This window comes from Platalea leucorodia (assembly GCF_965183815.1).
Source record: "Platalea leucorodia genome assembly, chromosome: 26".
NCBI lineage: Eukaryota > Metazoa > Chordata > Aves > Pelecaniformes > Threskiornithidae > Platalea > Platalea leucorodia.
The window spans coordinates 1,369,824-1,381,351 of record NC_138848.1 but is presented as its reverse complement, the minus strand read 5'-3'; the positions used below and the strand labels follow the sequence as shown (position 1 = coordinate 1,381,351).

At 69.6% G+C, this 11,528-nt stretch overlaps 1 protein-coding gene across 1 annotated transcript; it reads left to right on the top strand.

Annotated features, from left to right (window-relative positions):
• Positions 1-121: 121 nt before the first annotated feature.
• Positions 122-7,839, top strand: DMWD (DM1 locus, WD repeat containing; the record flags this gene model as incomplete). Its single annotated transcript, XM_082333448.1, has 4 exons — positions 122-496; positions 1,894-2,076; positions 4,188-5,360; positions 7,480-7,839. 4 exons carry the CDS (start codon positions 122-124, stop codon positions 7,525-7,527), a joined length of 1,779 nt encoding a protein of 592 aa, XP_082189574.1. The 3' UTR covers positions 7,528-7,839.
• Positions 7,840-11,528: the final 3,689 nt, after the last annotated feature.

The window sequence follows — 11,528 nt, the reverse complement described above, 5'->3', positions numbered from 1 at the left end:
GGTTTGGTTGTCAAGGAGGTGGAGGGGGCGTGGCCACGCGTGACTCAGCGCGTTGCCATGACAGCGGCGGCAAAGGGCGGGGCGCTTCCGGCGTGGCCGGTGACGCCCTTCCGGCGGGAAGATGGCGGCGGCGGCGGCGGCCCCGGGGGCGGGCGAGGGCCCCGCCGCGCTCCCGCCGCAGCCGCTGGAGCTCAAGAGCCAATTCCGAACCCGCGAAGGCTCCTACCGGTTGCTCGGCCCCGAACCCAGGCCCCGCGCAGGCCCCGCCGCCGCCGCCGCCGCCCCCGGGCCTTCCCCGCCCGCCGCCGGCCCGGGCCCCGCCGCCGCCCCGGGCCCGGCCGCGCTGCCCCCGGTGCGGTTGTCTATGGTGCGGTTGGCGTTGCCGCCGGCTGAAGAACCGGGGGGCCCGGCGGAGCGTAGCCGGGTTTGCTTCAACCTAGGCCGGGAGCTCTACTTCTACGGCGGGGCCGGCTCCGGGGGTCGCGGCAGCCGCCGGGTAACGGGGGAACCGGCGGGGGGGCGGTCGCTAACGGGGGTGCTGGGGGCACGGGGGCCGTTAAAGGGGTCGGAGGGCCGGGAGCGGGGGGCTGGGCCCAGCGAGCGGAGGAGCCGGCGGGGACGGGGACACCGGGGTCGGGAACGGTGACTGCAGAGCCCTCAGGAGCCGCCCGCTGATGGGGACGGCGGGGACGGGGACACCGGGGACGGGGCCGGGGACACCGGGGTCGGGAACGGTGACTGCAGAGCCCTCAGGAGCCGCCCGCTGATGGGGACAGCGGGGACGGGGACACCGGGGACGGGGACACTGGAGCCGGTAACGGTGACTGCAGAGCCCTCAGGAGCCACCTGCGAACGGGGACGGGGACACGGGGGACAGTGACGGTGACTTCAGACCCTCCCCGGGAGCCTCCCACTAACGGGGACGGTGACACCGGGGTCGGGAACCGTGACCCCAGACCCCCCAGGAGCCACCCGCTGATGGGGACAGTGGGGACGGGGACACTGGGGACGGTAACAGTGTCCCCAGAGCCTTGAAGAGCCACCTGCTAGTGGGGATGGTGACACCGGGGACATTAATGGTGACCCCAGACCCCCCCAGGAGCCACCCGCTGATGGGGACAGCGGGGACGGTGACACCGGGGACAGTGGGGACGGTGACACCGGGGACAGTGACGGTGACCCCAGAGCCCTCAGGAGCCACCCACTGATGGGGACAGTGGGGACGGTGACACTGGGGACAGTGACGGTGACCCCAGAGCCCTCAGGAGCCACCCACTGATGGGGACAGTGGGGACGGTGACCCTGGGGACAGTGACGGTGACCCCAGACTCCCCCAGGAGCCACCCCCTGATGGGGACAGTGGGGACGGTGACACTGGGGACAGTAACGGTGACCCCAGAGCCCCCAGGAGCCACCCACTAATGGGGACAGTGGGGACAGGGACACCGGGGACAGTGACGGTGACCCCAGAGCCCCCAGGAGCCACCCACTAATGGGGACGGTGACACTGGGGCCAGTAACGGTGACCCCAGAGCCCCCAGGAGCCACCCGCTAACGGGGACGGTGACACCGGGGACGGTAACGGTGACCCCAGGCCTCCCAGGTGCCACCTGCTAACGGGGACGGGGCCAGTAACGGTGACCCCAGAGCCCCCAGGAGCCACCCACTAATGGGGACAGTGGGGACGGTGACACCGGGGCCAGTAACGGTGACCCCAGGAGCCGTCCGCGGTGGCACCGGCGCCCGGCCCGGCGCAGCGGAGGCGGGGGGCGATCGGTGACAAGGACCCTCCCGGGAGCAGCGGGGTGGGCACGGTGCCATCCCCCCCCCGCCTCAGTGCCACCGCCCGCGGTGCCACCCCCCCCTCGGTGACGTCCCCGTCCCCTCCCGCAGTCGCTGGACCTGCACAAACCCATCGACAAGCGCATTTACAAGGGGACGCAGCCGACCTGCCACGACTTCAACCAGTTCACCGCCGCCGCCGACACCATCGCCCTGCTGGTGGGCTTCTCCGCCGGGCAGGTCCAGTGCCTCGACCTCGTCAAGAAGGACGCCAGCAAGCTCTTTAACGAGGAGGTGAGCCCCAAATGTCCCCATCTGTGTCCCCAAATGTCCCTTGTGTGGCGTGGCCCTCGGTGACGCCCCAGGGCTGCACCGTGACATGGAATGGGGTCCCCAAATGCCCCGATTCGGGTCCCCAAATGTCCCTTTTTTGGCTTTGCCAAAGAGTGACGCCCCGGGGCTGTGCCTCAGCCCTCACTTCTGTCCCTAAATGTCCCCATCTGTGTCTCCAGATGTCCCCATCTGTGTCCCTTGTGTGGCGTGGCCCTCGGTGACACCCTGGGGCTGCGCCTTGGCACAGAACGGGGTCCCCAAATGCCCCGATTCGGGTCCCCAAATGTCCCTTTCTTGGCTTTGCCAAACAGTGACACCTGGGGCTGTGCCTCAGCCCTCACTCATGTCCCCAAATGTCCCTGTCCCTGTCCCCAAGTGTCCCTTGTGTGGCGTGGCCCTCGGTGACGCCCCGGGGCTGCGCCGTGACACAGAACGGGGTCCCCAAATGCCCCGATTCGGGTCCCCAAATGTCCCTTTCTTGGCTTTGCCAAAGAGTGACACCTGGGGCTGTGCCTCAGCCCTCACTCCTGTCCCTAAATGTCCCCATCTGTGTCCCCAAATGTCCCTTGTGTGGCGTGGCCCTCGGTGACGCCCCAGGGCTGCACCGTGACATGGAATGGGGTCCCCAAATGCCCCGATTCGGGTCCCCAAATGTCCCTTTTTTGGCTTTGCCCTCAGTGACACCCCGGGGCTGTGCCTCAGCCCTCACTCCTGTCCCTAAATGTCCCCATCTGTGTCCCCAAATGTCCCTTGTGTGGCGTGGCCCTCGGTGACGCCCTGGGGCTGCGCCGTGACATGGAATGGGGTCCCCAAATGCCCCGATTCGGGTCCCCAAATGTCCCTTTTTTGGCTTTGCCCTCAGTGACGCCCTGGGGCTGTGCCTCAGCCCTCACTCCTGTCCCCAAACGTCCCCATCTGTGTCCCCAAATGTCCCTTGTGTGGCGTGGCCCTCGGTGACGCCCCGGGGCTGCGCCGTGACACAGAATCAGGTCCCCAAATGCCCCGATTCGGGTCCCCAAATGTCCCTTTCTTGGCTTTGCCAAACAGCGACGCCCCGGGGCTGTGCCTCAGCCCTCACTCCTGTCCCCAAACGTCCCCAAATGTCCCCGTCCCTGTCCCCAAATGTCCCTTGTGTGGCGTGGCCCTCGGTGATGCCCTGGGGCTGCACCATGACACAGAATTGGGTCCCCAAATGCCCCGACTCGGGTCCCCAAATGTCCCTTTTTTGGCTTTGCCAAAGAGTGACGCCCCGGGGCTGTGCCTCAGCCCTCACTCCTGTCCCCAAACGTCCCCATCTGTGTCCCCAAATGTCCCTTGTGTGGCGTGGCCCTCGGTGACGCCCCGGGGCTGCGCCGTGACACAGAATCGGGTCCCCAAATGCCCCGATTCGGGTCCCCAAATGTCCCTTTCTTGGCTTTGCCAAACAGCGATGCCCCGGGGCTGTGCCTCAGCCCTCACTCCTGTCCCTAAATGTCCCCATCTGTGTCCCCAAATGTCCCTTGTGTGGCGTGGCCCTCGGTGACGCCCTGGGGCTGCACCGTGACATGGAATCGGGTCCCCAAATGCCCCGATTCGGGTCCCCAAATGTCCCTTTCTTGGCTTTGCCAAACAGTGACACCTGGGGCTGTGCCTCAGCCCTCACTCATGTCCCCAAATGTCCCTGTCCCTGTCCCCAAGTGTCCCTTGTGTGGCGTGGCCCTCGGTGACGCCCCGGGGCTGCGCCGTGACACAGAACGGGGTCCCCAAATGCCCCGATTCGGGTCCCCAAATGTCCCTTTCTTGGCTTTGCCAAAGAGTGACACCTGGGGCTGTGCCTCAGCCCTCACTCCTGTCCCTAAATGTCCCCATCTGTGTCCCCAAATGTCCCTTGTGTGGCGTGGCCCTCGGTGACGCCCCAGGGCTGCACCGTGACATGGAATGGGGTCCCCAAATGCCCCGATTCGGGTCCCCAAATGTCCCTTTTTTGGGTTTGCCCTCAGCGCCACCCCGGGGCTGCGCCGTGCCCCCCATCTGCGTCCCCACCCGTGCCCGGGGGCCCGATCCTGACCCCTCTTCCCCCCCTCTCCCCGCAGCGCCTGATCGACAAGACGAAGGTGACCTTCGTCAAATGGCTCCCGGAGACGGAGCGGCTTTTCCTGGCCTCCCACGCCAGCGGCCACCTCTACCTGTACGACGCCGAGCAACCCTGCGGCGCCGCGGCCCCTCAGTACAACCTCCTAACGCAGGGCGAGGGCTTCAGCGTCTTCGCCTGTAAGAGCAAAACCCCCCGAAACCCCCTCCTCAAATGGGCGGTGGGCGAAGGGGCCCTCAACGAATTCGCCTTCTCGCCCGACGGGCGCTCGCTGGCCTGCGTCAGCCAGGACGGTTGCCTGCGCGTCTTCCATTTCGACTCCATGCTGCTGCAGGGGATGATGAAGAGTTATTTCGGGGGTTTGCTCTGCGTCTGTTGGAGCCCCGACGGGCGTTACGTGGTAACGGGAGGCGAGGACGACTTGGTGACCGTTTGGTCTTTCGCCGAGGGGCGAGTGGTGGCCCGCGGGCACGGTCACAAGTCTTGGGTCAACGCCGTTGCCTTCGATCCCTTCACCGGGGCGACGCAGGCCCCCCAACCCCCCGAGCTGAGCGGGGGCGAGGAGGAGGACGAACCCCCCGATCCCCTCGTCCGTCGCTCGCCCGCCGTCACCTACCGCTTCGGTTCGGCCGGCCAGGACACCCAGTTCTGCCTGTGGGACCTGACCGAGGACGTCCTTTACCCTCGCCCTTCTCTCTCCCGCGCCCGTACCCTCACCGGATCGGGAGACGCCGGCGTTCCCGTTCCGGGCTTGCCGCGCTCGCTTTCCCGTTCCAACAGCCTCCCGCAGCCGGCGGGGACGGGCTCGGCCCGCGGCCCCCCACCCGATGGCCCCCCGGCCTTCAGCGTCGGTCGTTTCGCCACGTTGACGTTACAAGAACGTAAAGGAGCCTCCGGTTCCGAAAAAGAGCACAAACGTTATCATAGTTTGGGCAACATCAGTCGAAGCGGGGAGAAACCTCCCGGCGGTGCCGGATCCCGGGGACGACTGGATACGACCAAGGTGCTGGGGACGGCGCTTTGCCCCCGCATTCACGAGGTGCCGCTGCTGGAACCCCTCGTCTGTAAAAAAATCGCCCACGAACGCCTGACGGTGCTGCTTTTTTTGGAGGATTGCATCGTCACCGCCTGTCAGGAGGGCCTCATCTGCACCTGGGCCCGGCCCGGCAAGGCTGTGAGTGCGCCGGGGGGGCGCGGCGAGGGGGTTTGGGGGGGCTGGGGGGGACATAAGGGGTCCTGTAGGCAGCCTGGGGGGTCGGAGAGGGGGGCTGGGGGGGGCTGGGGGGGCCATAAGGGGTCCTGCTGGCAGCCTGGGGGGTCAGAGAGGGGGTTGGGGGGGGCTGGGGGGGCCATAAGGGGTCCTGCTGGCAGCCTGGGGGGTCGGAGAGGGGGTTTGGGGGGCTGGAGGGGACATAAGGGGCCCTGCTGGCAGCCTGGGGGGTCAGAGAGGGGGTTGGGGGGGGCTGGGGGGGCCATAAGGGGTCCTGCTGGCAGCCTGGGGGGTCGGAGAGGGGGTTTGGGGGGCTGGAGGGGACATAAGGGGTCCCGCTGGCAGCCTGGGGGGTCAGAGAGGGGGTTGGGGGGGCTGGGGGGGCCATAAGGGGTCCTGCTGGCAGCCTGGGGGGTCAGAGAGGGGGTTCGGGGGGCTGGAGGGGACATAAGGGGTCCCGCTGGCAGCCAGGGGGGTCAGAGAGGGGGTTTGGGGGGGCTGGGGGGGCCATAAGGGGTCCCGCTGGCAGCCTGGGGGTTCAGAGAGGGGGTTCGGGGGGGCTGGGGGGGCCATAAGGGGTCCCGCAGGCAGCCTGGGGGTTCAGAGAGGGGGATTGGGGGGGCTGCGGGGGCCATAAGGGGTCCCGCTGGCAGCCTGGGGGGTCAGAGAGGGGGTTTGGGGGGGCTGGAGGGGACATAAGGGGCCCTGCTGGCAGCCTGGGGGTTCAGAGAGGGGGTTCGGGGGGGCTGGGGGGGCCATAAGGGGTCCCGCAGGCAGCCTGGGGGTTCAGAAAGGGGGATTGGGGGGGCTGCGGGGGCCATAAGGGGTCCCGCTGGCAGCCTGGGGGGTCAGAGAGGGGGGCTGGGGGGGCTGGAGGGGCCATAAGGGGTCCCGCTGGCAGCCTGGGGGGTCAGAGAGGGGGTTTGGGGGGGCTGGGGGGGCCATAAGGGGTCCCGCAGGCAGCCTGGGGGGTCAGAGAGGGGGTTTGGGGGGGCTGGGGGGGACATAAGGGGCCCTGCTGGCAGCCTGGGGGGTCAGAGAGGGGGTTTGGGGGGGCTGGGGGGGACATAAGGGGTCCCACAGGCAGCCTGGGGGGTCGGAGAGGGGGGCTGGGGGGGCTGGGGGGGACATAAGGGGCCCTGCTGACAGCCTGGGGGGTCAGAGAGGGGGTTTGGGGGGGCTGGGGGGGACATAAGGGGTCCTGCAGGCAGCCTGGGGGTTCAGAGAGGGGGATTGGGGGGGCTGCGGGGGCCATAAGGGGTCCCGCAGGCAGCCTGGGGGGTCGGAGAGGGGGGCTGGGGGGTCAGAGAGGGGGTTTGGGGGGGCTGGGGGGGCCATAAGGGGTCCCGCTGGCAGCCTGGGGGGTCGGAGAGGGGGTTGGGGGGGGCTGGGGGGGCCATAAGGGGTCCTGCAGGCAGCCTGGGGGGTCAGAGAGGGGGTTTGGGGGGGCTGGGGGGGCCATAAGGGGTCCTGCAGGCAGCCTGGGGGGTCGGAGAGGGGGGCTGGGGGGGCTGGGGGGGGCCATAAGGGGTCCCTCAGGCAGCCTGGGGGGTCAGAGAGGGGGTTTGGGGGGGCTGGGGGGGCCATAAGGGGCCCTGCTGGCAGCCTGGGGGGTCAGAGAGGGGGTTTGGGGGGGGCTCGGGGGGATGTGGGGGGTCCCATCAGCAGCTGGGGGGGGCAGAGAGGGGGTTTGGGGGTCACAGAGGGGTTTCGGGGGGCTGGGGGGGTCCCATCAGCAGCCGGGGGGGGGGCAGAGAGGGGGTTTGGGGGTCACAGAGGGGTTTCGGGGGGCTGGGGGCGTCCCATCAGCAGCCGGGGGGGGGTCAGAGAGGGGGTTTGGGGGTCACAGAGGGGTTTCGGGGGGCTGGGGGGGTCCCATCAGCAGCCGGGGGGGGGGCAGAGAGGGGGTTTGGGGGTCACAGAGGGGTTTCGGGGGGCTGGGGGGGTCCCATCAGCAGCCGGGGGGGGGGGCAGAGAGGGGGTTTGGGGGTCACAGAGGGGTTTCGGGGGGCTGGGTGGCCGGGGGGAGCCCCTGTCCCTGCTGTCCCCCCCCCCCGGTGACCGATGTCCCCTTCCCTCGCAGGGACTGTCCTCGCAGAACGGCGGCTCGCCCAGCGGCACCGTGGTATAACCGGCACCGGCACCCGGCGCCGTCACCGTCACCCGGCGGCGTCACCGTCACCCGTACGTACCCCCCGCCGGTGCCACCGCTCCAGGACACCGCTCCGTCCCCGTACTACTGAGCCCCCCCCTCTCCCCCCCCCCCGGCTTGGCGGGCGCCCCGTTGTCCCCACGGCCACCCGCTGTCCCCGGCGGGGCGGTGGCACCGCGGTGCCGCGCCGGCGGGGCGCCCTGTGCCTTTGTCACTTTATGTCCCCGCCGCGCCGCGGGGCCACCGGCCTCTGTCCCTTATTTATACTAAAGAGACGTTTTTGGTTTTCGCGCTCGGGGTGGCCCTGAGGTGTCGGGGACGGGGACAGGTTGGGGACACGGGGGGCGGGGACGAGGGGCGCCGCACGGGGACGGGCGGGGGACGCGCTGGGGGACACGTGGGGACACGGGGAGGGACCGGGGACACGCTGGGTGGCACGTGGGGACATGGGGAGGGACCGGGGACGCGCTGGGTGGCACGTGGGGACGCGCTGGGGGACACGTGGGGACACGGGGAGGGACCGGGGACGTGATGGGGACACTCTGGAGACACGCTGGGGGACACGTGGGGACACGGGGACGGACTGGGGACGCGATGGGTGGCACGTGGGGACACGGGGAGGGACCGGGGACACGATGGGGACACTGTGGAGACACGCTGGGGGACACGTGGGGACACGGGGACGGACTGGGGACGCGATGGGTGGCACGTGGGGACACGGGGAGGGACCGGGGACACGATGGGGGACATGTGGGGACACGGGGACAGACTGGGGACGTGATGGGGACACCCTGGAGACACCATGGGTGGCACGTGGGGACACGGGGACAGACTGGGGACACCATGGGTGGCACGTGGGGACACGGGGACGGACTGGGGACACAATGGGGACACTCTGGAGACACCATGGGTGGCACGTGGGGACATGGGGACAGACTGGGGACACAATGGGTGGCACGTGGGGACACGGGGAGGGACCTGGGACGCGATGGGGACACTCTGGAGACACGCTGGGGGACACGTGGGGACACGGGGATGGACTGGGGACACGATGGGTGGCATGTGGGTGACACAGGGATGGACTGGGGACACGCTGGGTGGCACGTGGGGACACAGGGATGGACTGGGGACACGCTGGGTGGCACGTGGGGACACAGGGATGGACTGGGGATGCGATGGGTGGCACGTGGGGACACAGGGACGGACTGGCGACGTGATGGGGACACTCTGGAGACACCATGGGTGGCACGTGGGGACACGGGGACGGACTGGGGAGACGATGGGGGACACGTGGGGACACGGGGACGGACTGGGGGTGTGATGGGGACACTGTGGAGACACCATGGGTGGCACGTGGGGACGGACTGGGGACGTGATGGGTGGCACGTGGGGACACAGTGGGGACAGGCTGGGTGCCACACGGGGACATGGGGACAGGCTGGGTGGCCCTTGGGGACACGGCGGGGACATGGGGACAGGCTGGGTGGCACACGGGGACATGGGGACAGACTGGGGACAGGCTGGGTGCCACACGGGGACATGGGGACAGACTGGGTGGCCCTTGGGGACACGGCGGGGACATGGGGACAGGCTGGGTGCCACATGGGGACAGGCTGGGTGGCCCTTGGGGACACGGCGGGGACATGGGGACAGCCTGGGTGGCACTTGGGGACATGGGGACAGACTGGGACAGGCTGGGTGGCCCTTGGGGACATGGGGACAGGCTGGGTGCCACACGGGGACAGACTGGGTGGCCCTTGGGGACACAGTGGGGACATGGGGACAGGCTGGGGGGCACACGGGGACAGGGGGACAGGCTGGGGGGCACACGGGGACGCAGCGCTGCTGTCCCCACCCCTTGGGGACAGGGACAGGGACGGGGGGGTGACACACGCCACCCCCGGGGCCATTTTGCCCCCCCCCCCCCCCGCGCAGAGGCCGCTGCAGAAACACAACTTTATTCTCGTCCTCGCCCCGGGGGGGGGCAAAAATGGGGGGGGGGGGGCAAAATTGGGTGGGGGCCCCCCAAAAATGGGGTGGGGGGGACCCAAAGTTGGGTGGGGCCGAAAAATGGGGTGGGGGGGCCCCAAAAATGAGGTGGGGGGGGCTCAAAAAAAGGGGGGGGACACACACACAAACCGGGGGGGTAAGAAGCTGGGGGGGGGGTATAAATAATGGGGGGCTTAGTGCAAATGTGGGGGGGTCCCTAGAAATAAATTACTAAGGGGGGGGGCCCCAGGGTGGCACGGGGGGGTGGGTGCCCCCCACCCACCCAGCTGGGGGGGGGTCGGGTCCCGCCGCCCCTCGTTGCCGGTCATGGGGGCACCGGGGTGACCCCCCCCCCCCCCGTGTTTAGTGGTTTTGGGGGGGCTATGTACAGCGGGGGGGGGGGTGGGAAGGGGTCAAGGTCAAGGTGAGGGGGTGCCCCCCCCCCCCCGCCATCATGGGGGGGTCCCCGGGGGGGCGGGGGGGCGCAGGCCGGCGGCGCAGAGCAGCAGGCAGTCCTTGGGGGCACCGGGGCGGGGGACCTGGGGACAAGGGGGGGGTCAGGGGGCGCGGCGGTGGCACTGTCACCCCCCGCCCCTCCTTGGGGACCCCCCCTGTCCTTGGGGACCCCCCCCTCCTCCTTGGGGACCCCCCCCCCGTCCTTGGGGCCCCCCCCCTCCAGGGTTTGGGGGTGCGGGGAGAGCGCGGGGAGGGGGAGGCGGCGTGGTGGGATGTGGCCTGGGGTGACAAATGGCGGGGAGGGGGTGGCAGGGCCTTGGGTGACACGGCCGGGGGGGTGACACGGCCGGGGGGGTGGCAGTGGCCGGGGGGGTGACACGGCCGGGGGGGTGGCAGTGGCCAGAGGTGACAGCCCAGGGGGGTGGCGGTGCTGGAGGTGACACTTCCCAGGGTGGTGGCACTTTCCAGGGGGGTGGCAGTGGCCAGAGGTGACAGCCCAGGGGGGTGGCGGTGCTGGAGGTGACACTTCCCAGGGTGGTGGCACTTCCCGGGGGGGTGGCAGTGCCCAGAGGTGACAGCCCAGGGGGGTGGCACCTCCCAGGATGGTGGCACTTTCCAGGGGGGTGGCACTTCCCAGGGTGGTGGCAGTGGCCAGGGGTGACAGCCCAGGGGGGTGGCAGTGCTGGAGGTGACACCTTCCAGGGTGGTGGCACTTCCCAGGGTGGTGGCACTTCCCAGGGGGGTGGCAGTGGCCAGGGGTGACAGCCCAGGGGGGTGGCAGTGCTGGAGGTGACACCTTCCAGGGTGGTGGCACTTCCCAGGGTGGTGGCACTGCCCAGGGTGGTGGCAGTGGCCAGAGGTGACAGCCCAGGGGGGTGGCACTTCCCAGGGTGGTGGCAGTGGCCAGGGGTGACAGCCCAGCGGGGTGGCAGTGCTGGAGGTGACACTTCCCAGGGTGGTGGCACTTCCCGGGGGGGTGACACTTCCCAGGGGGGTGGCACTTCCCAGGGGGGTGGCAGTGCCACAGGTGACACCTCCCAGGATGGTGGCACTTCCCAGGGCAGTGACACTTCCCAGGGGGGTGGCAGTGGCCAGAAGTGACAGCACAGGGGGGTGGCAGTGCCATAGGTGGCACTTCCCAGGGGGGTGGCACTTCCCAGAGGGGTGGCAGTGCCCAGAGGTGACAGCCCAGGGGGGTGGCACTTCCCAGGGGGGTGGCAGTGGCCAGGCGTGACAGCCCAGCGGGGTGGCAGTGCTGGAGGTGACACCTTCCAAGATGGTGGCACTTCCCAGAGGGGTGGCAGTGGCCAGGGGTGACAGCCCAGGGGGGTGGCACCTCTCAGGATGGTGGCACTTCCCAGGGGGGGGTGGCACTTCCCAGGGGGGTGGCAGTGCCACAGGTGACACCTCATAGGGTGGTGGCACTTCTCAGGGTGGTGACAGTGGCCAGGGGTGACAGCCCAGGGCGGTGGCAGTGCCAGAGGTGGCACTTCCCAGGGGGGTGGCACTTCCCGGGGGGGGTGGCACTTCCCAGG